The sequence below is a fragment of the Emydura macquarii genome, unplaced genomic scaffold (genome assembly GCF_026122565.2).
Source record: "Emydura macquarii macquarii isolate MOO-44397 ecotype Brisbane River unplaced genomic scaffold, CSIRO-AGI_Emac_v2 contig_3692, whole genome shotgun sequence".
Lineage (NCBI taxonomy): Eukaryota > Metazoa > Chordata > Testudines > Chelidae > Emydura > Emydura macquarii.
In genome coordinates this window covers 9,035,198-9,061,577 of record NW_027133829.1, presented here as the reverse complement: position 1 = coordinate 9,061,577, position 26,380 = coordinate 9,035,198, and the positions used below count along the sequence as shown (strand labels likewise).

The window sequence follows — 26,380 nt, the reverse complement described above, 5'->3', positions numbered from 1 at the left end:
TTCATGTCTTTGGGGGTGATGAACCAGAGGAGAAAAGTCTGAGAGTCTTGGTAGTTCAGAACTTGGGAAGGACGGAGTTGGGGAATCCTGATGGGTCTGGGTGATCCCCAAAATGTCACAATGTGCCTATTGGCTCAGAGGTGCTGCATCCCCCCCTTTCCCAGTAGACGAGAACCGCCTGCATTCCCTCCGAACACCATCACCAACGCTGCTCCTCACTCAGCCCTGGCATCCTTGCAAAGCACCATGTGCGCTCTGATGCTGCTTCGTTGCCTGAGGTGAATGTGCTGCTGCTGCTTCCAGCCTCCGCTGGCCTGGGAAGCCAGAGCCCCGAGGGAGGGAGTCACACTTGGATCTCCTCAGTGTCTGCAGGGCCAGCCCGGCCCTGGCCCTTCCCACTGAGCCCTGCCTGGGGTGCAGGGAGCTGGCTGGGGCGTGAGTGACATTAGCACTCACAGTGCCCACTCCGCACCCCCGGGCAGTGTTCCTATAGAAAATGAGTGGTTGTCTATAAACACGTCGTCCTGTGTCGCAGGGGGCATGGCTCATTTGCTGCTCCTTAAGGTCTTTAACCCCGGATCTGAGCACGTCACTAACTCAGTCATAGGCTGGGGTCTATTACCGGAGTGGGGGTGAGGTTCTGTGGCCTGGCTTGTGCAGGAGGTCAGACTAGACGACCATATTGGTCCCTTCTGCCCTTAACGCCTATGAGGCCCGCAGTGAAGCCGGGGGTGGGCGGCGCAGGACGGGCCGACCCCCGGCCTGCTGGGCAAGCGCGGAGAGTGCTGGGCAGGTGCCCCACGCGTACTGCAGCTGGAGGGAGGCCAGGGGAAACCAACCACCCCCTGCACCCGCTTCAGCGAGTGGGGTCGGGCCGGGCACCCGGCTCCCTGGACCTGCAGCACCAGCCACAGCCTGGAGCCTGCGCTAACAGCCAGGGTGGGCTTGGGGCCTGACTGGTGGGGCTAGAGGGGCAGTGAGGGGGCGGGGCTGTGGGTGTGAGAGGGCGGGGCGGGGGAGTGGAGCAGAGGGGGCGGGGCTGATTCTGGCGCGGGAGGGGGAGACTCCCTGAAGGGCTCTCTGGCTCCGCCCCCTCCTGACGCGGAAGTCCCGCCTCTCTTGTAGCCCCGCCCCCTTGCCCCGAGCGCAGGGGCGGGGCCCGGGCGGCTGCCGGGGCAGAGTCTGCTGGGTTCGGCTCCGCTCCTGTCACCTCCGCAGCTGCAGCGTCCGCAGGCAGTAGGGGGCGGGGTCTGGACCCGGACCCTTCAGGCGTCGCCTGGGGGCGTTTTGGCGGGAGCGGGCTTCTCTGGGGGGAGGGGCCTGGCCTGGCCTGGGGGGCATCTGGGAGAGGCAGAGGGGTCTCTCTGGGTGGGGGTTGGGCGGGGCCTGGCCTGGCCTGGCCTGGGGAGTGTCTGGGTGGGGCAGAGGGGTCTCTCTGGGTGGGGGTTGGGCGGGGTCTGGCCTGGCCTGGGGAGTGTCTGGGTGGGGCCGAGGGGTCTCTCTGGGTTCCCGAGGGGTGGGGGTGGGGTCACTCTGGGGGTGTCCTGGCAGGATGGGCGGGGGTCTCTTGGGGGGGAGGGGTTGTCTTGGGGGCCCCTCTGGGGGGAGGAGGTGTGCCCCCCCCCCGGAGGTATGGTGGTGGGGTTTCCCTGTGCAGAGGGTGAGGGGCGCCCGGCACCCAGACATCTCCTTCTCACTGCAGTGGCTGTCCCCGCTGGAGAGCGGATTCGCAGAGAGGTGCAGGTGAGAGAAAGGCCGGAGGAGGGGGGCTGCTGCATCGGCGCTTGCCCCATCGACTCCAGGGGCCCTGCCCTCCCCCGATACACTAGACTTGAGCCCTGGTCACGAGGGCGGGCGAAGGCCCCATGCCTGCTGAGATACATCCCAGAATACGCAAGGGGCTGACTGAGGGGCTAGCGGCGCCGTTAACCATTGCCCTTGAGAAGTCCGGGCAGGGGCGGCAGAGATGCCAGAGAAGTGGAAGGGGGCAAATATCCTGCCAGGCTATGCCAAGGGGGGGATAAGGACCCCTGAGGAATTACAGACCAGTCAGTTTAACTTCAGGACCCAGGTAGATAATGGAGCAAATCAATTTGCCAACAGCTGGAAGATGAGAAGGTGATAAGTAACAGTCAGCATGGGTTTGTCAAACACAAATCCTGTCAAACCAACCTAGCTGTCAAGTTGGCTTTCTTTGGCAAGCTGACAAGCCTTGTGGATGGGGGAAGCAGTAGGTGTGGTATATCTTGGCTTTAGTGAGGCTTTTGATACTGTCTTGCATGATTGTCTCATAAACAAACCAGGGAAATGCAGCCTAGGTGGAGCTACTATAAGGTGGGTGCATAACTGGTTGGAAAACCGTTCCCAGAGAGTAGTTATAAGTGGTTCGCAGCCAAGCTGGAAGGGCATAATGAGTGGGGTCCCCTAGGGATTGGTCTTGAGTCTGGTTCTGTTCAAGAACTTCATCGGTGATTTAGATCGTGGCATAGAGAGTACACTTAGAAAGTTTGCAGATGATACCAAGCTTGGGGGTAGAGGGGGTGTTTGCAAGTGCTTTGGAGGATAGGATTACAATTCAAAATGGTCTGGACAAACTGGAGAAATGGTCTGCAGTAAACAGGATGACATTCCAAAAGGACAAATGCAGAGCACTCCACTTAAGAAGAAACAATCAGTTGCACACACACAAAATGGGAAATGACTCCCTAGGAAAGAGTACTGCAGAAAGGGATCTCGGGAGTCAGAGAGGATCACAAGCGATATATGACTCAACAGTGTAACACTTGCAAAAAAGCAAACATCATTCTGGAATGTATTAGCAGGAATGTTGTACACAAGACGTAATTCTTCAACTCTACAATGTGCTGAATAGGCCTCAGCCAGAGTATTGTGTCCAGTTCTGGGCACCACATTTCAGGAAAGCTGTGGACAAATTGGAGAAAGTTCGGAGGACAGCAACAAATAATTACTAATGGTCTAGAAAACATGACCTATGTGGGGATAATTGAAAAAACTTGAGTTTGTTTAGTCTGCAGAAGAGAAGACTGAGGGGGGACATGATAACAGTTTTCAGGTACATAAAAGTTTTTACAAGGAGGAGGGTGAACAATTATTCTTGTTCACTTCTGAGGATAGGACAAGAAGCAATGGACTTAAATTGCACCAAGGGTGGTTTAGATTGGACATTAGGAAAAACTGCCTAACTGTCAGTGTAATTAAGCACTAGAACAAATTGCCTAGGGAAGTTGTGAATCTTTGTCATTGGAGGTGTTTAAGAACAGGTTAGATAAACAGCTGTCAGGAATTGTCTAGCTATTATATAGTGCAGGGGACTGGACTAGATGACCTCTCACGGTCCCTTACAGTCCTACATTTCTGTGATTCTGTGTCCCTCCCTTCTTGATTCCCCCGTGCCTGTTCCCCTGGGATCTGCGCTCCTCCCTGTCAGCATGGCTGGCTAATCCCCTTCTCAGGACCTGGGGCTGTTTTCTCTCTGCCATGTGCCTGACTCCTTGTTGACCAGGGAATTGTCACTGGGACGCCAAAGGCATGAGGCGGCTGGTTGGCTCGTCCTTGTGATAGTTTAGTCCTTCCCACAGTGATAGTCTTCTGGCATATCCCAGCCATAGTCATACCAGTGCAATGTGGAACTCCTCAGGCACCTACCCCATACGGCCACCATCGTTACTGGGAGTGGGGGCTTTCTGGTAACTTCCAAACACAAGGTGGTGTGTGGGATGGAAGCAAATGCATGGACAAGTCTAGCTGTAGGGCTTTGGTCTTCCCATCCAGCAGAATGAATATCTGTTAATAGAATATGCATTTTGATGTTATGGAGGAAAATGCCCAGTTATCAATCTGAATAGATTATTGGCCATTGGAGCTGGGTATGACTATAAATTATACAAGTCTGAGAAGCAATCTCTTGGAGGTAGCTGAGATGGATGAAATTTAGGGGACTGCTCCCTGCAAAATAGGGATGATAATGTTCATCTAAAGCACTTTGAGATCAAGAGAGGAAAAGTGCTATGTATCATATCAGTGCTACTATGATTTATTTATATCTTTGGGCTGATGTTTTGTTGATGACAGATTGGATAATTAATAATGGGTACCTCATAATTTATAAGGGTCAGAGGAGAAAATTGACCAGAGGATTAATTTACTGTTTAGGCGGATTCCCATTATTGCAGGCTGGGGGCAGATCATTGTCCCTTCAAAAAGGAGCAAGAGTTGTGGGGGGAGGGAGGGTTGGCGGTGGGATGGGGGCGGGGTGGTAACGACTCTGTAGGCTCTGGTGTGCTATGAAGACATACGGATTTCTTGTGCTTTGTTTTCCCATCTCAGGATTATTATGGTAAAGAATTGCAGAAATCAGAGGATCTGCAAACCAATGCCTGCGTCACCTTGGCTAGGCCGTTGCCCACGTTCATCAGGGAGGTTCTGAAGTGTGTCCATGATGATGTCGTGTCAAGGTAAAGAACTGACACTCTGAGAGGGCTTCACTCACTGAAACAATCTTGGGGCCAGTGGAGTCACTCTATACAGAGAATACAATGGGGAAAAAAGTAGCTGGTTTATCCTCGTAAGCCACTCGTAACTTTCCAGTTGGAGGCAGCTTATCTCTACCACCACCCACAGCCCTTGAGGCCAGGTGGTTGTCAGCTCACTGGAGAGATTCCATGCCAAAAGCAGAGGGCAGGGTGTGTTAATTTGTTTCTCTCTAAGAATCAACAGTGATTGGAATTAATTGATTCATTTTAAAGTTCCAAACTGCATCAACCTGAATAACAATTTCTAGACACACACAGTCATTAATTTCAAGTTTCAGTAAACAACAAATATTAAGAACAATTAACACAAAGAACATTAAAGTTAAAGAACTCTCCAAAAACCGTATCCATTCAAATATGGAGATGAAATGAAAGAGCTAATAGACATAAAAATGTCACTCTCCTTACAGTTCATATATCCCCTCCCAGAAATCCATTAAATGTTCCAGAAAAAACTTGCTGTAATCTCCACGATGTGGCTACAGGACGTTTGTCCAGAAAATAGTTTCCTTGGCCAATCACTTTCTTTGTTCACTGAGTGCCTTTGGGCAGATCACACAACATTTCGGTGCCTCAGTTTGCCCAAATATAAAATGGAGATAAGTAGCGAGTCTTAATTAATCCATGTCTGCATACGTGAGTTGGCTGTTGCTGCTGGTTTGCTCTCCATGACGTGTTTTCATCTGCCCCATCTGAAAATGCCCTTCCCTTCCACACTGACATGGTGAGACTCTGTGGTTCCAGAATCACTGCTCTCGAGATTTTCTTCCCTCAGGTACTATGGCTGTGGCCTGGTGATCCCAGAATGCTTGGAGAGCTGTTGGATATTGGATTTGGGTAGCGGAAGTGGCAGGGACTGCTATATGCTGAGTAAACTAGTTGGGGAGAAAGGGCATGTCACTGGAATAGACATGACCGACGCCCAGGTATGTTTCTGAATTGATCAGTGCTAATCAAAGTCTGGGTCTTTATCTTTAAGGCTCTCAGCTTTGGAACCAAAAATAACTTATTCCCACCCAGGAGGAGCTGGGTGCTTAGAGTTCAAAGTCGACTCTTTGGGTATATGGGGACTGTCTGGTGTAGGGGATTCAGCTCCACACAGAGAACTCTGAGTAACCTTAACTATTCGCTTTTAATAACTCCTACCTTCGTGTAAGCTACTGAAGGTTTAATGCAGTGTCTGTGGGGTTTAAATGCCCATAATGTAAGGCACTACATGATTGTTTTGTAGCTATTTGGCCACTGAGATCCTACCTATGGCAGGGTCACTGAGAGATGTAATTTCCCCACTCTCAGCTGCTTGTCGTCCTAATGGAGACCAGTATGTGGAAATAGGGTAAATGTATTTCGCCATCTATCATCTCACTCCTTCCACCTGCCAGACAGTCACGCAGCATGCAATACCCTGGACAGGGGGGATGCATGCATTATCAGGCACGAGAGACAGCATGGTTGTTGGTCTCTTCTGTACCTTCCCCGGAGTGGCAGGGAGTGCTTTGGTGAAGGCAGCATGCACAGCCCTTTGCTGGGCTTTATGTTGATCAAAATTTTTTGCCACTCCCACGATTTGTTAATCAAATAGAGACACTTCCCCAGGCCTCAAAACTGCTGGGGCTGGTGGAAATAAAGGGAAATTCTCAGGGCCCTGATGGGGATATGGGGGATCTCTGGGACATGAGGGGGAAGAGACTTTTTAGAAACTCCTTAAAGGGTTTATGTAGTTTACACCCTGCTTGTTTGTTTCCCTCTCCCAGGTAGAAGTGGCAAAGAAGCATATTGACTATCACATGAAGAAATTTGGCTACCAGGTGCCTAATGTGGACTTCATCCATGGCTACATGGAAAAGCTGGGAGATGCTGGCCTTAAGGACAAAAGTTATGATATAGTTATGTAAGTACCTTTCCTAGTGCTCCTGCAGGGATCTATATAGTAGGTTGAGTACTTGTTTCCCACGCATCAGCGGATCACGTCCCTGCCCAAGTTTTTAACTCTTTGGATTTCAGTTCAGGGATGTACATGGAAGAAATATACCTTAAGCACTAATCTGAGGCCTGGGTACCTGGCTGGAGCTTTGTGTCCTTCAAACAGCGCCCATAGAAAGGACAGGTGGATGGATCCAGTCAAACTAAGAAATGAAACATCGTACCAAACCGTGTGGGGCCACCAAGCAGAGGTTAGGGCTGGGCATGGGGGCAGATCAGACTTGTTCCATTTATTGATGCATCTGTTTGAGTTGAAATTGAATGTCCTTGATCACTGTGTCCAACAGTGTCATTGGCTTTAGTTGTAATTATTAGAGGGAAAATGCCTGGTTAATACCTGGCCCAGAGTTGAACAGAATATTAAGATGACTAGAAATGTGCCTGTGTTTGATTTTCCTTTCCTTCAGATGCTCAATGGAAACAGTCTTCTGTTAGGATTTAAACAGCCTGCTGCAGTGTTTGCAGCAGGGATGCTACAGCATTGGGCTAGTACATGAGGATCATAAAGTGAAATTGATTAGACACACATGTTAAACAGGCCTGACTGGTTTCGCTGTCCTTGGGGAGTGAGGTACAATAAATAAAGGGTGGCCAAAAGGGTGAAAAATGATCTAGGTTCTTTGTTTTTAGTCATTTCCGGTGGTGGTATTACCACAGTTAAGGAGATGTTCTTAACCTGACAAGGTCCTTTTAAGTTCAAGATCTCAAATGAGGGGTGCAACCCCAAATAGCGAGAGTGATGGTGTGGGTTTAAGGTCTTCAATGTAGATAGTACGCTGTTCTAGGGAATCCACTGATCATTAGGGAACACTCCTGCCCATGCCTGATGGGGAGTTAGACTAGCTGACCACGTGGGTCTTCTCCATCACTAATTTAGATCATATCACATAGAATTTGGAGATGGAGCAGACCCATTAGCTCATCCAGGCCATTTCCCAGCTAGCCTAGACTCTGCAAACACTCCTTGAGGCTTGCTGAAGGATGACTGAGGACTCCTTTGGGGGATGTGAAAGGTGTCCAGGCATCTGTTACTCCCTGCCAGTGTTAGAGATCAAAAGCTGCTGTGTTGCCCAGGTGCAAGGTCAGGCCCAGCCATTTGTTCCAGTCTGACTAAAACCCACTTTGCTTTCCTCCTCCCTGTGCCTAACTGAGCTTTTATTGCCTGTTTAGCTCAAACTGCGTGATTAACCTCTCACCGGATAAGAGAGCTGTCCTGCAGGAGGCCTATCGAGTGCTAAAGGTAACACCAATGCATGGCATATGCTGTGCATGTTCATGTGCGTGTGTTGGAGCGCCATGGGGCTTGAGGAATAACACCGGACCCCATCCTACCTTTTGGGGTGAGAGGGGTCCACAGACAGGCAGCAAAACTAATCACAGGCTTGGAGAGACTTCCATGAGGATTTCATCCTGCAATGACAATAGGGGAAGCAATAGAGGTACTCAGCTACCAATGGGCATCTGTTCTCCTATTGTTATAAACCGGGGGGGAAGGGGACCAAAGAGACAGGAAAAACAACACGTTAGAAAATGATTAAAGATGGAATACTTTTTAGCATAATGATCAGTTAACTGCAGAACTCATTGCCACAAGATATTGAGGTCAAGAGCTTAGCTAAGTTCAAGGAATGGTTAGATGTTTATACAAATGATGAAAGGAGAAGCCAACTGCTAACTGATGAGTAGATAAGGAAAGACTTCCCTTCTAGGCAGATTGTTCTGAAACCGTCCATTTTTCCACCTTCCTCCGAAGCAGTGGTACAGGCCATTGCCAGAGACAGGATACTGGTCTAGATGGACCATTGGTCTGTTGAAGCATATTAATTCCTTTGCTCTCCTCTTGTCCATGTCCTCTCCACCATCACATAGATCACAACTGGAAGTCTGCCCAAGAGGCCCAGCCAGACAAGTTGAGGGGATGCCCCGGGACTGGACCAGCAGGAGGTGCTGCAGGGCAGGATTGGGCTGTATTGCCAGAGCTGTGTCAGGGCATCTTGTCCAGCACCTAGAGTGACCAGAGAGCAAGTGTGAAAAATCGGGACAGGGGATGAGGGCAATAGGCACCTATATAACAAAAAGCCCCCAATATCAGGGCTGTTCCTATAAAATCGGGACATCTGGTCACCCTACCCGCATCTGTCTGCAATGTGCCTGTGTTCTCAGCCCCTCCGTCCGTGAGCACCATATTCACACACAGCTTATGAAACAAAATGAGGGGGATGGTGGAAATTTACTCTGGACAGAGCCAAAGGTGATGTTGCTGTTAATTGATTACCTTGGAGACCTTGACTAATTGGGCTGTCTGGATGCGCTGGCTAGGAATGCTGTGGCAGACACAATAGCTGTGCAATAAACAATCGTTTTGCCAGCGAGGGCAGCCCCAGCTGAGCTGCCCTGTCTGTGTTCTCTGGTGTACACTGTCTCTATCAGGGGCTGGTGTCATTTTTAGCTCGTTGCTGTGGCTAAGCATTGCTCTTTTCCAGGCTGGGGGAGAGATGTATTTCAGTGATGTCTATGCCAGTTGTGATCTGCCTGAGGACATCAGGAAACACAGGGTCCTCTGGGGTGAGTGATTTTCTTACCTGACCAGAGACAGTGAGGACTAGTGGTGTGAGCTTGAGGTTGGGAGTTAGGAACTCACTTTAGAAGGATCCCCTCCACCCAGGCTGCCTCTTGTGTCCAGGTGCCTGGGAACCTGAGCTGACACGCTTCAACTTTCCTGAGTGAGATATCTACCCAGAACTCACAGACTCTCCCAGAATGCCCTGGCCCATCAAGCACTCATTTAAAAACGCCGATGGCAGGTTGCGTGCTGCTCACTGTGCCCTTGCGTGGGTTGCTGCACGATGCATGAAATTGCTCTGTGATCATAGGCGAGTGCCTGGGAGGAGCTCTGTGGTGGAAGGACCTCTACAGGATTGCCGAGGAAGTTGGATTCTGCCCTCCACGCTTGGTGACCGCCAGCCGAATAACCGTCAATAACAAGGAACTGGAGAGTGTTGTCGGTGAGTGTCACTGGCAGAGCATCGACCCTTGGTCTGGCTGGGGTTCCATGGTCCTGCTCTAGGATAAAGCAAAGTGGTTTAGCCTTAGCTAGCTAGAGTCTGTCTACCCGAGCTGGAGAGCATGCTCCCAGCTGCAGTGTAGGCATGCCCTAGAAGCCCCCCTCCTAGACCAGGACCTCATTGTGTTTGGTGCTGTACAAACACTGAACAAAAAGGCTGTCCCTGCCCCAAACAGTTTGCTATACAGTATAAGTAAACCCTCAGCTGCAACAAGCGAACAGAGGTTGAGTAGTGAGAGCGCCATTGACAGCAACTGCAGCCAGCCTTGACTGTGTGTGATAGCACCGAGGCTAGACCTTGCTGTGGATGATAGGAAATCCAAATGTAGAAAAGAGACCATCGTGGCTTTTTTTTGTTAAGCTCAAGAATAGAAAAGATTAAATACTCCAGCCCATAATACCACTGTGAGAAAGTACAGGATGAACCAGAACAATGTGCTGTTTTGTCTTTAGCAACAAGTTTGCCCTTCCACCACACCGTGTGTCCTAGGATCGCAGATCACCTTCCAGGCAGAAATTCCTCCTCCCAGTACCCCTAAGAGGTAGGCAGGGTTCACTCCGGCCCTCAATGGAGCTCAGCCAGGTGTGGAGTGGAATGTGGCAGCTGTTTTCAGAGAACGGAAGCAAACTTTAAAGTGGCCTTGCAAAAGGAGGACTTATTGTGAGGGGCCACGGTTGTGTCTCAGTGACTCCAGATCAAAATGGCTGGCTTTTCTAGTTACCAGCCCTGCAAACTCAGCCTCGGTATGAGAGTTAAATGGCGCTCTTTCCATTCACAAATCACAGAAGTTAAGACTGAAGTGACTGGAGCTTAATGAACAATTGCATTGATGTGTGAGCCAAGGTAGAATCCAGCACCCTTTCCCAGATCTTTATTGACTCCGCCATGCTAACAAAACCACACTCTTTCATCTGCAGAAGGGACTCTGAGGTCCCCCCCGGGAGCAGATCTTTTGAGCAAGAAGGTGCCATTTATTTAATCCCTTTTCAGATCCAACTCCCATGTTAACAGTGCATAGTAGCACTATGCGAGGGTTAGGACTGGAAGTGGAAGAGCAGTGTGACCAGCTGGAATTGCAAGGGGTGAGATGAGCTGGATTGGCTACGTATAAAAATTAAACCTAGGAATTGCCTCCAAACCCTCCTGCACAGGCCAGTAAATCAATATGTGATCAGGACAATGCAGTGGGCACCCTTGCTCTGTCTACAGAGAACAGGCTCCTAGTGCTGAGGAAGAGAAAGTCCAGGAGTGTCGGGAGCTCTGGGAATGGCTGTCCCCAGTGGGAAACACTGGAGCAGGTCCGGTGCTGGTTGTGTCAATGTTGGCTGCTCTTCTCTGCACTTGGCAAGGGAGCGTTGCCCTCCAAGTTGAGGAAACCCACAAAGCTTGAATTTATGGCGCACTGGAGGAGGGTCCGGCACTATGGCTGGGGGTGATGCCCCCAGCACCAGCCGTACAGGGGAACTTGCTGCCTGTTCCAAGGAGATGCACAGGGGTCAGGAGGCCGGGTCATTGCCCAATGGTTACAGAGTTGCTCTGCAGGACGCATGTCCTGGATGCTGCCCATCTGCCTATAAAAGGCTGGACATGGGTGCTGGTGAGCTACCCGGCTGTGACCCAAAACAGCCCATTGGAGCAGGCTTTCTAAACTGGCATGTTTTCTCAGTGTCAGACACACACAACCCTGGGCTAGAGTTGCCCAGCAGCTTTCTCGTTAGTCTACCGGAAAGCCCTGGCACAGTTATATATGCAGTTCAGGTCCTAGACTGACCTGGGAGAACTGGGCGCTGATCCCCCCCCTCTGCCACAGACTCACCAGGTGACCGCTGGCAAATCACATCCTTGTTCTGTGCCTCAGTTTCCCCCATCTGTAAAAAGGGGACAGTAATACAGCCATACTTCCCGGGGTGCTGGGTGGGGTAATCCCGCTGTACTGGGAAGATGCAGTGATGGGAGAGGTGGGTTAATACTGAACTAGACAGTATAAAATCACCTGGTGTTTTGCTTTCAGGTGACTGTCGGTTTGTCTCTGCCACTTTCCGTCTCTTCAAAGTACCCAAGAAAGAGCCGGCCGAACGGTGCCAGGTTATTTACAACGGCGAGATCACTGGGCATGACAAAGAACTGGAGTTTGATGCCAATTTCACATTCAAGGTGCAGGGAAGTCCCCTCCGATGTAGTTAATCCCCATGCCTGTGTCAGCACTGCTGTACCTCCGTGCTGGGCCTCCAAACCTGGAGCTCATGGCTTCACTTACACCTCCCTGTCTGTCCTCTGTGCTGGCAGCATTGGCATGGTCTGCTGCTCCGCAGCCCTGTACAAAAAGGGCCTTGAGCAGAGGGAGTCCTGAAATACAGCGACGCGGTTTGATCAAGCAGCATCCTGTCTCGTAAAAAGTCTTGACGCAGGGGAAGAGTGGGAGGGAAGGGAAAGATGATGGGCAGAGACAGGGAGGCTGTTCCAGATGGCAGGAGCTGCAGAGGAGAAGGCTAGCGGCAAGATTGCATGATGGGACAGAGAAGAGGCCTGCACTGGATGAATGGGGAGTGCAGTAGAGAGGCCAGGGCTGTGGTTTTGATCAGGGGCAAATCCTGGGAAGGCCTGGGATCTAATTCAGAATCACTCTGCTTGAGTGACTGTGGTGGCCAGTGGGGTAGTTTGGAGAGCTGCTGTCTTGGGGAGGTTCATGCTTCGATGCCTTCCCTCCTAGCCCTTCAGCATTGCCAGTACACATGCCCCCAGCCTGCTCCCCTCTCAGTGCAGAGCTGGCAGCAGGGCGAGCGCTGGAGCTTGCCACGTTCTTGGCTGCGTGTGACGTTCTCTCCCTTTCTCAGGAAGGGGACGTTGTGGAAGTGGATGCAGAGACGGCAGCCGTTTTACGGAGCTCCAGGTTTGCCAAGGAGTTCCTGATCCAACCTGCTGCAGGGAGAGTGCCGGCACCTGGGGGCTGTTGTCGTGCCAAGGCAAAGGTTGGTGACAAGCTGGGTGACTGCTGAATCTAAAGGGTCACCCTGTTCATGCTGTGTGGGCAGCTTTTCCTGGCTTCAGATGACACGTACCAGTGAACAATCCAGTTGGGGTCTGAATGGAGGCTGGTAGGGGAGAGAGTTCATGGCGTCAGCTGGTCCCATTGGATGACCAGTTCCTGAGGCAAACGGGGGCCATCTCAGAGCAGAGCTGGGTCAAATCAAATCCCAAATTTTCCCTCCTTCCCTCTCCCTGACCCACATCTAGATGTGGGGCTCTTCCCAGCTCAGGTGTGGCTGTGCAGAGTGCTACAGCAACCCGGTCAGCTAAGGCACTTCTCCAAACCAACGTCTGGTAGGAGCAAGGCTCTGAAAGCAGGGCTGAGCCCTCTATGGCTAAGAGAGGGCTGTGGCTTGAAGCCACGCAGGGTCTGCTGGATTAGGATGCAGGAGAGGGCATCAGAGGTGCAAATGAAAAACAATTTGCTCCATCCTTGCACAAATAAAAGAATGTATTCCAGATGTCTCTGTCCGATTATGTAAAACAGAGCTCCTGGCCTCAGGGCCATTAAAGATCCTCTTATAGTCCTTTTAGCAGGGCTGGGGGTATTGGCTCCAGTGTAATTTGATCCTGCCCCCCATACATTTCCTTCCATTTTGCCTGCTATATAAATTGTATACGGCATGCTTCATTTCCTGCTGTCAGTTCTTGTGTAATTTCTTGGCCTGTTACCTGGCAGTCATGTGCTGCCCAGAGGTGGTTGCATTTCAGTGGTGGATGATGTAACCCCTATAGGTTTACTTTGCACGTCAGTCGAAGTTGTCAAGCACGTTGGTGTCGCAGAGCGTCGCAGCTCATAATTGCGTCCATGCTTCCTAGGTAGCGCTAGACTCTAAAGATGATTTTTTTCCTGAGGGGCCATCTGAGGAGAAGCATTACTGGAAGACGGGAGTTCTGGCTTCTACACCCAGCTCTGTCGCTGACCTGCACTGTGGCCTTGGACAAGTTGCTTTTTCCTTTCTATGCCTTAGTTTCCCCATCTTTACAATGGGGATGATAATGCTTCCAGACCTCACAGGAGGTCACGGTTGAGTTAGCTGAGCCCCTCTCTTGGAGGGTGCCCTGGATGTCAAAGAATGATCTCACTGTGGCAGACCTGGCTCAGAGACAGCATCTCTTCTCCATCCAGAATTCAGCGCTGGGGAAACGTGCCAGACCCACTGTTGTCTCCTGTTCTCCACTGAGCAGGTCCAGCACAGACTTCGGTGCGTCAAGGCTTGACTTGACGGAGCCCTTCTAGGGGCAGGAGGGATCATCTCCAAGGTTCCTTCCCTCCTTGGCCGCTCTGCTGAGCCTGCCAACACAGGGACTGCGTGGGAAGGTGCGTGGTGTCCTATGGACCCTGCCCAGAAACACTGATGTGTCCTTCTGTCCCTGTGCAGCCTTTGGAGCGCGGTAGCTACTCTTGACCAAACACAACCCAAGTGTGTCTGCCATCCATGGCCTTGGCAGGCAGGGTGCTGGGATTACTCCTCCTCTGGTCAAATCTGAGCTCCACCCAGCTGAAATAAAATGCTGGGATTTGAGATAGGAAGCGGCTGCCTCTGTGGCAGTGGCTGGTGGGCGGGGCAGAGCGCTCTTGGCCTGTGTGTCCCGCTGGCACTGGGAATCCCCTTTGTTTTCGCAGGAGAATAGGGTGCGTATGAGCAGAGCGGAGCCGCTTACTGCCGAGCAGCACTCAGTCCTTGCTGTTCTGCCGCTCCCATTGAATGTGCAGATGGCATTTGCGTACTGGCTGAAGTGCATTATCGGTGCTTCCTGGAACTAGAGGGAGCACTCCCCGCCCCAGTGCCCTATGGCCTAGCCTACTGCTAGGGGGTGCGGTGCTGCAGGAGGTGTTGTCCTTCCTGACCTATCCACGCCCCATTTCCCAGTGCCCCAGCTTGGTGCTAGGTGTGCTGATGGAGATGCTACTAACCCGAGGTCCTGACCAGCAGTGCTTTACAGCGGCCAAGGAATCTGTCACGAGTACTAGGGTGTTAACCTCTGTGTCTTGGGTTAATCAGCCTGCCTTGCACAATTCCCCCTCTAATTTCAGTTGGCTCCAGCATTCACTTCCTATCCTAAATTATACCCTAGCGCTAGTGCATATCTGCCCTCCCCACCAGAGGTGGATGAACTGCTCCAGGCATACCGTCTGTATCAGCTGCAGTTAGCAACGTGCTTTGGGGTCCATTGGGACGAAAGCAGCTCTACAAAATGTCAGCTCCTTGTGTGTGTGTGTGAAAGGGAGAGAGAGAGAGTGACTGAGTGCATCTGGGAAGCCCGAAGAGTTTATAACTGGAGGTTTAAATACAGGAATTAAGACTGTGGTGCCAGATTAGGAGTGTGTGAAACTGGGATGCTTTACCAGGTGCTAATGTACATCTCTTCTCTGAGCTGCAGGGCGGGGGAAAGCCGGGTGCTGTCAGATTGTGCTGCCCTGAGCGTCCCATCACCAAAGAGACTTTTCTGACTTGGGGGAGGGGACTGAGGGAGCAATTCCCAAGTAACACCTGGCCCCATGTAGGAGGCTGTGTTTAATTTAGGGTTAGTGTGTGTTGATTTTTGCACCTGCTCTTCCATTCCTGAAGGGCCCCGCACCCACACCACAGGCAGAAGCACATCCAGCTTACTCGATGGGAGTGTGACCCCAGCATGCCAGCCCTGACTCCACGTCTCAGAGCTGCTTTATCTGCTGAAAACTGCTCTTCTCCTCCTGCCACCTTCCCTTCAGCCTGCAGATGTGCTGACAAGTCCTTAGATCTGCCACAAGTCCATGAATTGGGAATAATTGATAGGAGAAGATGATAAAGCCAGGCAGCTGTGTCCTAGAAGTGTAACCTTGTGCATGCCGGGGGAAGGGGGAATGTTCTTGTCTGTCTTCAAGCAGGAGGCGTTTTTCAGATAAAGGGCTGGACTGGAGGGAGGTTTGCAGGGAGGATGTTCAGAAGGCTCCTTCCTCCTTATAGCCACCTGCCACTGGGCTCCTAGAGCAAAGGGGCCAGTTCCGACATCAGAGCAGGGCCCTGATGTTCACCTGCTGTAACAGGGATCTTTGCCCTCAGTGTGGAGCGTGATTCATCATCATATCTGTCACCTCTGAGTCAACTGTATGGTCCCCTACGCACAGCCCCTCGGTTTGCTGTAGACTAGAGCTTAGCGGGAGCTGGAGCTGGCTCCCAGCCATTCTCTGGCATTACAGAAAAGCTCGATCGACTTGAAGAAGGCGAAGTGGATTAAAGGAAGTGGGGGGGGAGGGGGGGGTGCTCTGACACCATGGCGCTGGAGGTCACAGAATAACCTGGACAGACAGATTGTCAAGAAGGAAGGAAGGGCAATTAAGTTGAGGGACTGATGGGAAAGTGTTGTGCTGGACTATCCTCCATTGCTATCACTGCTCCTTGGATCAGGCTTGCCCTGCAGTATTTTGGGAATTCCCCTGCTTTCCCATCTCCCCCATCATTACGGGAACTCCATTACAGCCAGCTCTTGTATCCGATCTTTAGTACAGCATCCCTGCTGCAGAGAGGAAGGTGAATCTCCTCTCTCATGAGCCTTGCCACCTGCAACATTGGTAGGGGGGGATTTTCCCAGTCCACCACGGGTGATCAGCTGCCCTACGCCCTAATGTAGGAGGCTGCTTTAACTTGTATAGTTATCAGTGTTAGTGATCATAAAATAACCGGCCCCCTAGTGTCATGTGGCAGGGAGTTCCACTGGCAGCCTGTGTACTGCAGGAAGAAATCTTTCCCATAGGACGTTTTAAAGAGTGTGTCTCAATTCTCAACAGTCCCCTATGCCTCAGTGGCAGTTGACACGTTGGATCAATACATCTGACACAGGAATGTGCCTTTCACCACTGATTCTGCTTCAGGTACATTTTGCATTTCCCTTGGCTTGGATGATGAATGTATCCCAGACTGGGCACTATGGTTTTCGGGTCAGCTCCTCAGCTACTGTAAATCAGCAAGAATTAAGTCGGGTGATTTACTGCTGCTGACCATCTGGCCTACCCTCTCTACTCAGTTTCACCTTCAGGTCTTCATGCCCGATGGTTGGGTTGCAGACACTGAAAGGGAAAGTGGCAGGTTTGTTTTAGAATCACTGATTCTGCTTTTAATTTCACTGAACATTTCGGTTTGTGGTGTCCCCTCTTTCCCTGCTGTGTTCTCCGTTCAAACACCTGGAATCCAGAGTTTACAGGCATCGCATATATTGATTGCGCTCTCTTCCCTGGAACCTTCCTCCCTTTCTTGTCCTCATTTCTTATTTCTTTAATTTAGAGCGTGGCCCCAGGAGGTGCTGAGCCAATGGGAGTTGAGGGCAGTAAGAGCCTAGCAGATCTGATCCCAACTCTTCAGGGCAGGGACCATATCAGGGTTTTGTTTGCATGCACCATGCAGGCCACTAGCTCCGTGGAAATATTTAACCAGTTGTCCTTGGTTTGTTTTTACAAGCCCTTAGTTCTGAGCTTGGTTAGCTCAGAGAGCTTCCTGCCTCCGTTATGGGTCCTGCTGTTCAGCTTCATTAACTTTCCCTTGATTGAGCATTGTGAGATGCTGTCAAAGTATGGCTAGACGGATTGACGATCACTATCCCCTAGGCTGTGTGTCAGGGAAATCTCGTCTTCATTCATGCTGTCGGCTCTGTGTAGCCAGGCCCCTGCATCCGTGTGGCTCTGGACGGAGATGGGTTTCCCCACATGGAGTTTGGTGCAGAATCGGGGTCTTAATCTCACCGTGCTGATATGCAAAGCCCTGTTGCAGGAGGGGCCATTGCTGTTTTGCTGCCCGGAAAACACTTTCGATGGCACCTCCCACTCCCAACAGCCAAGCCAAATAAAAAAGGCCAATAAGTGTGGAGCAAAAATGGCTGGTCAATCAGAGTTGTGGGGGGGGGGGGGAGGGGGAAAGCCCTGTGAGACTAGTGTGGCAGTAGCGCCTGGAAATTAGCACTCGGGGACCTGCTGTCCTGCCCCTAGAATTGGCCCTGCCCTGTCGTGCGTATAACTATGTTCACTGCTCCATCGAGTGATCGGATAGGTCCCATCAGTCACAACTACCGGTGCTCTTCCCTGGATTTTTTCAGTCTGTTATAACTTGGAGGTGAGGCAACCCCTCTCCTCTAATGCCATACCACCCTTATTTCTGTGTTGCTGTGGGGAGCGGCACTGCCTTCAGAGCACCCAGCCAGCTACCGCTGCTGTCTGGCCACCCAGCTTTTTCCTGTGTGAGAGCTCCCATGTTAATCATGATGCAGTCTGTGGAATGGCCCCAAGGATGAATCTGGTGAATTAAGCAGGGCTGGTGCCAATACAGCCCATGTGGGTAACCTCTGTAGGCGGAGAAGCAGCGGTTCTGTCTTCTGTCTCATCCTTACTGAGGCTTTGCACCTCTTCACAGCGGGAGTGGTGTGAGGAAATGTTGGCAGAGCGCTCCACTCTGGACTCGCTGATTGCGGGGCAGCTGTTAGGAGTTTCTTGTACCTGATGGAGTCAGACTCTTGGGAATAGCAGTGAATTAGAGCTGCCGGGCCCTTCTTGCCTGCTGTTTTATTGACTCTTTCTGAAGCCCTTTAGCTTGTTTGAGAGGCCAGATAAACCATCCCGGAAGCGTTTGCTTGAGTGGGCAGTGGGGGAGGAGGTGTTCATTATTCTCTCTTTAAATGCACTCACTCTTTGATTTTCTGTTTAGTGAGGTGAGCTCTCTGGGCAGATACTCCCTGCATCCGGCTCACCCAGGGTTTGTTTGTTTTAAGCTGAGCAGCGTGTTGGTGACGTTCCATCTTCTGAAACAAGCTGTTTGTAGGAAGGTAGCGGGCAGAGTCTCAGAGGCACAAATGGGAGTCAAGCACCCAACTCCCATAGATTTCCAGTGCCTAAAATGCTATTCAGTGCCTCAGAAGCTCAACCCCCTTGTACTTTGCACTTTTCTAGAGAGAGACATCCCAGGCTGTCTGAGTGCTTTACAAGCATCAGTTCACCCTCGCACAGTTCTTGGGAGAAGGGTGAGTCGCATCACCTCCATTTATACAGATGGGGAAACTGAGGCACAGACTTGCCCAATGTTACATGGCTGGTGAGGTGGGAATAGCACCACATATTTTCATTGACAGTCCTAGGCTCTGACCATTAGACTGTGCTCCTGACCTTACGCACCTTTGTGGGAGCTCCCCTGGCCATGCATTTCAGCCCCTTCAGAACCATCCAATTAATCCTATCTGGCCCTGGTGCGTCGTTTGCGCTTAGCCCTGCTTTAGATTCCTATCTCTGCTAAGACCAGAATGATTTAAAAAAAAAGAAATTAATGATGCCCTGGGAACTGGAATTTCGTTGGCATCCTGTGAAAGGCTCCATCACATCCATCACGCTTGGGAATGACAGAGTGGACCATTAAAAACCTCCTAGTCTTCCCCTGGGAGCACAGAAGGCCTGGTCCCATGCGCAGCACTGCAAATATTCAAGTGAATAGGAGAGCTGATGCATGTGATTGACAGGCTGCAGGGCTTATCAGAGGGGAAGGATAGGCCCTGTGCGGAAAAGAATGTTCTCCGGGGACTGGGGGCTTCCTAAGCCTTGACCTTGCTGCCTTTGGCACGGGTGATAGAGTTGTTTCTTAAAGGCACATGCACATATTTTGGTTTCCCTTTGCCTCTTCATGGCAACCAAGCAGCGTGGACCCCCCCGCAGATCATTTCTAACTGGGTGCAGGTGTTGAGCCCTGGCTAAGGACAGCATTGGGTTTGGCTGTTCCATGGATTTCTTTCCAGGAGTGTATTTTTGCCAGCATTGCCTGGGTGGGGGCATAGCTCGGGCAGTGCTGCAGTGGGTGAAGGGTTTGCTCCCCCGATGAAGAAAGGGCCAGGGTATGCTTACTAGACCAGCCAGTAATTGCAGGGATCAGCAAGCAGAACATGGGCTACTGCCACCGCTGATGGCTAATTAGCCTTAACTGCCAGGTGAGGCTGGGAGAGCAGCTAGGAGAAGCTTTCCTGCAGCCTAGACAGTAGAGTAGGGTTAAAAGAACTTTGTCTGTACTTCAAAGGGAGGGAGGATGATACCGGTACAGGCACGGAGGCTAGGCAGGCTGGAGTCTTTCCTGGCTTTGCCACCCACTCCCTATGCTGCCTTGGCTAGGTCACCTCATCCCTCCATGCCTTAGTTTCCCCATCTGCAGTCTTGCCAATTCTAGTGATTTTACTGCAGGCCTCGCAGTATTTGATGTTTCTCTTAAAGCCTCAGTTCCCGGAGTCAGGTGATTACAGGAGACTCTCAGCTTTCATTTACAAAGCGATGTTTCTAGCCCTCCTGATTGCAGAGGAAAGCTCGAAAATGCGCTGCCTACGGGCTTGAAAAGGAGATGCAAAAGTGATTTCCAAATCTCCTGATGCTGTGGGCGGCGGGGACTGACTCCTAGTGTCTGACTGCATGGGGTTGCCATGTACCTCCCTCCTGGTGAGGTTGGGAGGCTGTTAAAAACTGAAACAAGGAAACCCCAATCATTGCCGTTTGCGAGGGTTTTCTCTGTCTGTGCGGGGTTGGCTGGGCTAACTCCCAAAGGGGGGTTGAGGCAGGAATTCTTTTTACAAACCCTCCTGTTAACAGAAATGAGTTAATGAAATTGCAGTTCCTCCCCCTGCAATAGAAACTGGGCTGGGTTTCACCTTTCCTTGCAGCATTCCGAGCCTGGACATTGTGTTGATCTGAGACTCCAGGGCTGCTCTCCCCAAACAAATCCGCTTTCTCCAGCACCCTTCTCTGTGACTCTGGCCCCCGTGGGTGAAGAATTCAAATGCCTTCAGCCCTCGGGCCCGCTAATGCAGGGTAATGTTCCCTTGAGTGAGGCCCCTTTTCTCTCAGGGGGATATTGCGAGTGGCCAGGAGCTTAGCAGCGGCCCTGTCTATCCTAGATGATGGTGGCTGATATTTGGCTTCTCACTTCCTTCCTGCTGAGACAAACCTCCCCCCCAATCGTTCCTCCGTTTCCCATTGGGATTTGATTCTCCTTCATGAGCCAAAAGACAGCTCTGCGGGTTTGGCTCAGCCCTGCGTGTTGATGTGGTCAGGTGCACTTCTCCCTGAGGGAGAATCTGAACAGTCAGAGGCGGAAAGCGTCGTCACTGAGTGACAGAGCTGCCAATAGGCCGTGCAGCATCGCACGCTCAGTCCTCGTGGAGCTCTCATCACCCATGCAGCTACCTCTGGGGTGGAACGCTGCAGTCCCCGTAAGGATCTGAGCGGTCCCCGTGGCTGTGTAGGACAGGCAGTGGAGCAGGTAGCTGTATCCAGTAGAATCAGCAAGACCACTGCAAGATGCAGGGTGCAGTTACTCACAGTAGGATTGGCTGGAGCTCACCACATGCTCTCGTGAGACGTGCATGGTGATCTTTAATGAGCCAGGACTTCAGTTTTACACAGCATTGGAGGTGGCACATCCAACAGCATCCTGCAACCCACACTGGTGCCCTCGTGCAACCGAGGGAAGAGTGCCCCCGCCACTGTGGTTGATCCGTGGAGGGCACCCATCTAAGTACTGACCTCACCCCAGTCTGCTTAGCTTGGGTGCGGATGCAGTCACAGTCCAGGTGCAGGGCATGGTGTTCCGGTGTGTCACGCTGCTGTCAGCGCGCTTGGGGTTGTACGCTAGAGCGTGGCTGATGTCGTCCCTGCCGCCCCTCCTCTCTCTCTCCCCCTCCCCCGAGCATACAGCCTGCCAGCCAGGCAGCTGGGTGGCACAAAACCCCTGCGGCTGGGCCACTGCAGTTTGTGGCCTTTGCCGTGCTGGTGGGGCTGTTACGGCGAGGCTCAGAGGGAGACGTGTGGCTTTCTGAGGAGGGGAAGGGAATGAAGAGGGAGGTGTTCTGTGGGTGCCCAACAAATCGGATCCATGTTCAACTGTGGGAGCAGGGGATGGCAGGAAGGGTCTCAGGTCTGAATTCACCAGCCAGTTGAGGAGGGGGCTGGATGAGCACAAGCAGGGGGTCCCATCCAATCCTGCTCAGCCAGAGAGAAGGCGCTAGCAATACTGGATGGGGGCTGTGTGAGGGTGGGACAATTGGGAGATCCCCTGGAGTTCACATCCCTCCTCCCAGTGCCAGGAAAAACCGCCTGGCAGGAGCAGCCTTTCCAGCGCCTCTCAATCTGCTTTGTTTCCATCCAGTCTGATGTAGTGTTGGGTGGTTTTGTTTCCTCCCTATAGGAAAAGATCCTTGATCCATTCCGGTTAGTGGAGCTGCTGGAAGCGAAGGACCCTGCTCCCAGGCCGGTGGGCGGCTGTGGCCCCAAAGGGTGCTGTTGAACGGCTGAGCGTCGCGCCATCCGTCAGCAGGAGCCAACAGAGCAGAGGCTGAAGAATTGGAGCCGCTTTTGTAACTCCTCACTGAACAGCAATTAAAAATGAATAATGTAGGTAATGATGCTGAGCACTTCCCTGGTCAAGCCACAGGGAAGGTCTGATGGGACCTGGTTAAGTGCAGGGGAGTGGTGGGCATGAAACTGACCCGTGCTTTGTCTCACTCAGAATGGGCTCTGATGGGGCTGTATCCAGGGACCAAGATAATTTACTGATGCCACTTGAGACCAGCCAACCCCTTGTCAGGCCCAGGGCACAGCCTGAGTGAATAGGTTCTTCCCAGGCCGCAGGGTGTCCCTGGAGCCGTTCCCTGGGTTTGACTGTGCAGCTCCAGATCCACTCTGCCCCTCAAGCCTCCCTGCGCACTGGGGAAGCAGGCAGCCCCCACTGTGCTTTGCAGTGCATGGTTTTCCTCCCTCCTCTGTTGTTTTCAGCCCTTCCCTGCCCCACAGAAAGGAGACCAGGAACGGCCCTGAGCTGAGTAAGCACCTCATTGGCTGCTTGCTGAAAGCACCCAGCTGCTCTCTGTGGACTGGGGTGCAGTGACTATTACAAACCTGGTCCTTAAAATGGAACTGCTCCCTTTGGTAGGGTGGCCATGACCTCGGGGACTGGATTGCCCAGACGCTGAAGGAAGCCTGTCATCTGTTGCTAGCTTGGAGCGAGGAGGGTCACAGCAGGGCCCCAGCCACATGTAAAAAGACAAGAAGGTGTAACGTGCTCAGTGGCAGGGGCCAGTAAAGCTCCTGTTGCATCCAGGCCAAGCGGCAGCATGCACACGGCAGGGAGGAGGAGAGGCACCTGGGCTGGGAGTGGAAGGGGGAGGAGGATGAGAGATCAGTTATGAATAATAGAGAATTGCTTGCCCAATGTCGTGGGCCCAACGCCTACCACTGCCAGCCTAGGCGCAGATCCTATCTGCCTGCTCATCCAGCATCTCCAGGGGATGTCTGCCTTGGGAGGGACTGAGCATCCTCCCCTAGTGAAGTGAGTGGGAGTTGAGAGCCATGGGCTGCTCGTGGGGGTTGCTGGGTAAGCAGAGCTGTGGCACAGCTGGTAGGAGACCGCCCCTTCCTTTCCTGACGGCAGGGGCCTGAGGTGGGTTGGGGTTACAAATGGTGAATACCCCTGATGCCAAGAGTTGCTGTTACACTCAGCACCTTCTAGCATCAGCCTCTGGAGGCCATCTAGGACCTTCCTAGCAGCTTGTAGTAAAAAGTGAGAGCTTGAGGCCTGCAACCTAGCAGAACAGGCTAAGGCATAACGCCTACATGGAAAAAGCCATGAACAAGAGTCAGGCTGTGAACTTACAACCTCACTGAAACTGGCACGGAGAAAACGCTGACACTGCAAACATAGACACTTCCAAAATATTACTAATATCAAAACAGGACCAACAATACACAGCAGGTGCAGAAAGTACCAAGACAGCCCAGCACCAGAGAGCTACCAAGGGCCAGCTGAGCCCCGGAGATGGCACTCGGATGGATAGAAATGTCTGATGAGATGACAAATAAGAGTTGTTTTGCACCTACACAGGGACACGCACGCAGCCTACCCTGACAACTAACAACTGACTACACAGCTGAATGGGCCTTTTGGCCTAAGCACGGTGGGTCTTTCTGTGGGGGTTGGCAGGAGAGAACTGTGGGCTTGCTGAACGCCCTGGCCCTCGGTGGATTAGGAGAACTTCAGAGCTGGGAGCTGAAGGCACTTGAGGGGGTGGTTAACAGGGAACCTTGAAGAAGAATCAGAATCTGTGGACTGTAAAGCCTGGCCGTGTTGAAGGTGACTGCTGCTGGAGTGTTGGTAAACCGCTTCCCGCATGGATCATGGCAACTGCAGGGGAGCTGGAGCTGTACGTTTTGTACCGTGCTAAAGAGTCAGGCTTCTTTGAGAAGCCTGAGGAGCAAAACTTGGCAGTTGCATTTGTAAATACCGATAACCTTGCGTGGTGTATGTGGACTGAGAGCTGTGCAAAGGCTGACACCTGGTGGCCACAGGAGGGCATGCGCTCATGGTCCTTCCCCAGTTTTCACACAGTAAAAACGTATTTTCCTTTAAAATTCTCCTGAAGCCTCTGCCTGTTTTCTTCGGGGGTGAATTAACAGAGACAGAGGTCTTCAGCAAAAAATATGTAACCTTTTTGCCTCAGTTTCCCTATCTGTAAAACGAGGAAGACCAAACTTAGCGTGCGAAGGACTGTGAGCATTAAGAAGTTATTGTCTATAAAACACGCAGATGGCCTCGCACAGAAGGTTTGTTCGCAGCTCTGGGTGATGATTCAACAGCCAGCTGAAGTCTCAGGGTGGGTCGGGTTAATTTCATGTTGGTGTCTGTTGTAAGCCCAGAAAAAAAATGCTTTACATCCTGGCTCAATACAGCATGGAGACTGCCTGGATTACAGGGGGACTCAACTGAACATAGCCAATGTCAGCAGTTTGGCAGTAATAATATTATCATCAGGTACAGGATCCTTTTCCTCCCAAGGTGCATTGCAAGCGCCATACATCAGAAGCTCATTAATTCCCTCAGGCCAGGGTGAAGTTCTGCACATTGCCCTGTGTAGAACATGACAGGACTTTGCAGCCAGTGAAGATCCTGTCCGAATCCAAGCACAACATGGTGACGGCGTGTGGAGTTCCTAATTCCTCTCTCAACAAGGGACCAGACTGCAGAGCTTGAAGGACGAGATGAGTGGAAGATACAGGAGGGGAGTGGAAAAGGATGCACATTTTATTTAACCGGCAGAGTTCAGATTAAATTAACCAAGTGTTGTAAGTAACGTGCCGTGAAAAGAACGGGGCCAAATCCTGCAAGGAGCTGAGCATTGACTTCAGTGGGAGTTGTGGGTGCTCTCACCTCTCAGGGCTTGGGTCATAAAGTGCTGCAGGTCGTAGACCTCATTGGGAAGATGCTGCTATTAAATCTTTACAGAGAAATGGGAAGAGGCATTTTTCGTGTGTGTTGAATTTTGGCATGTGGAACTCAGTGAGGTTCTACCATAAGTGTATCACCACTGAAATGCAGCCACCTCTGGGGTGGAGAGAGGCAGCTACTAGTGCCCAGTAATAGAGGGTGAGGGAACACTTTGGCCAAAGACATGGGGCAAGCCCCTTACTTGAAAAGGGCCCTACAATCTTCAATCTCCATGCAGAATTTGCCTTTCACAATCTCATACGAAGAACCCCACCCAGTCGATTTTCCTCCAGCCAACCCTGCCAGGGATATAGCCCCATGCCTGTGGGGGAGCGTAGGTTCTGCGGAGCTGATACTTATATGACTGAGCCATTTGGTTCTTCTAAATCAGCGCAGAGTTGAGGGCTCCCGAAAGGAACGCCTCATTTCTGGGGTCAATGCTGTGGTCGGCTCAGGATGCTTACACATGGTGCTGTGGATGACCCTGTATCAAAGGGCTGACTAGCAGGAGGACCGACAAGTTCTCTTCCATGCTGCTTGCGCTGCCCCACACCAACAGTCCCCCTTTTTCAGCCAGGACCTGCTGGTAAGAAGCCTCCCGTTTCATCTGTCCCTCTGCCACTCCCATGGCTCTCACCATACATCAGAACTGTTCTCCACCGCCGTCCCTTCCCCACACTCGTTCCATCTCCTCTTCCTGGTGACCCTCACCCTTCCAGGGCTCCTGCAGGCTCTACCCAATCCTCTTCCCCTTGGCTTTGGCTCTCCCACACCCAGCCTCATCTCTACCGCTGCTCCACCATTCCTAATCTCATACCCACCCCCCCCCCTTCTCTTGCTGACGGGAATGCCCATTACATCTCTAAAAAGATCACAGCCATCCACATCCAGGCCTCTGTCCCATGCCTGGCTCTCTGAGACCCGGATCCCTTCGTCAGGCACCGCCTCTGCAGCTGCCCTCTCTTGTGGATACCTTTCTCTGATACACCCATCCTAGATCAGCGTGTGGTGGGGGCGTTGGGCTTCTCTGCTGCCCTCCCTGCTGCTTCCAACCCGCCTTCCCTTTTCCCAGTCTCTCTTCTCTTTTGAACAGCCCTACACCCGGCTTGTCTCTCCCCCTCCATGCTGCTGTCACCTACAGCTCCTCCCCATCAGCCTTCCTTTGAGTTCGGCTCCTGGCTCTCTCCTCCTCCTCGTGATCTTCCACATTTATCCTCCGTGATGTCAGCTTCCCTCTCGATGAGCCATCCATCCTCTTAGCTACACGTTTCCTCATCCTTGTGTCTTCACTCGGCCTGCAGCACTGGTTCACCTCTCCCGCTCACCAAAAGGGCCATTCCCTTGACTGGATCTTCACCAAGCACGGCTCTCTCGAATCTCTGTTGCTGAGTTCCCTCACTCCGGCCGTCCACTGGTCTCGTCCAGCCCATCAGTGCCACGCCCCACGGCGTGTCACTTGGCCTTTCCGTGACTTTCAATCCATCAGCGTTAATGACTTCTC

At 51.9% G+C, this 26,380-nt stretch overlaps 1 protein-coding gene across 1 annotated transcript; it reads left to right on the top strand.

Moving 5' to 3' along the window:
* The first annotated feature begins 1,147 nt into the window (after positions 1–1,147).
* AS3MT (arsenite methyltransferase) lies at positions 1,148–22,021 on the top strand. The gene is made up of 11 exons (XM_067537179.1): positions 1,148–1,236; positions 1,703–1,743; positions 4,348–4,475; positions 5,329–5,479; positions 6,308–6,444; positions 7,707–7,776; positions 9,020–9,101; positions 9,410–9,541; positions 11,613–11,755; positions 12,436–12,570; positions 21,808–22,021. Coding segments are annotated over exons 1-11 (1,119 nt in total). The 5' UTR covers positions 1,148–1,235; the 3' UTR covers positions 21,907–22,021.
* Positions 22,022–26,380: the final 4,359 nt, after the last annotated feature.

Bases quoted from the DNA above. Each gene is read 5' to 3' on its own strand.
- AS3MT (XM_067537179.1), top strand. The intron at 4,476-5,328 runs GTAAAGAACTGA...TTCTTCCCTCAG, and splicing joins CATGATGATGTCGTGTCAAG to GTACTATGGCTGTGGCCTGG. The intron at 11,756-12,435 runs GTGCAGGGAAGT...TCCCTTTCTCAG, and splicing joins ATGCCAATTTCACATTCAAG to GAAGGGGACGTTGTGGAAGT.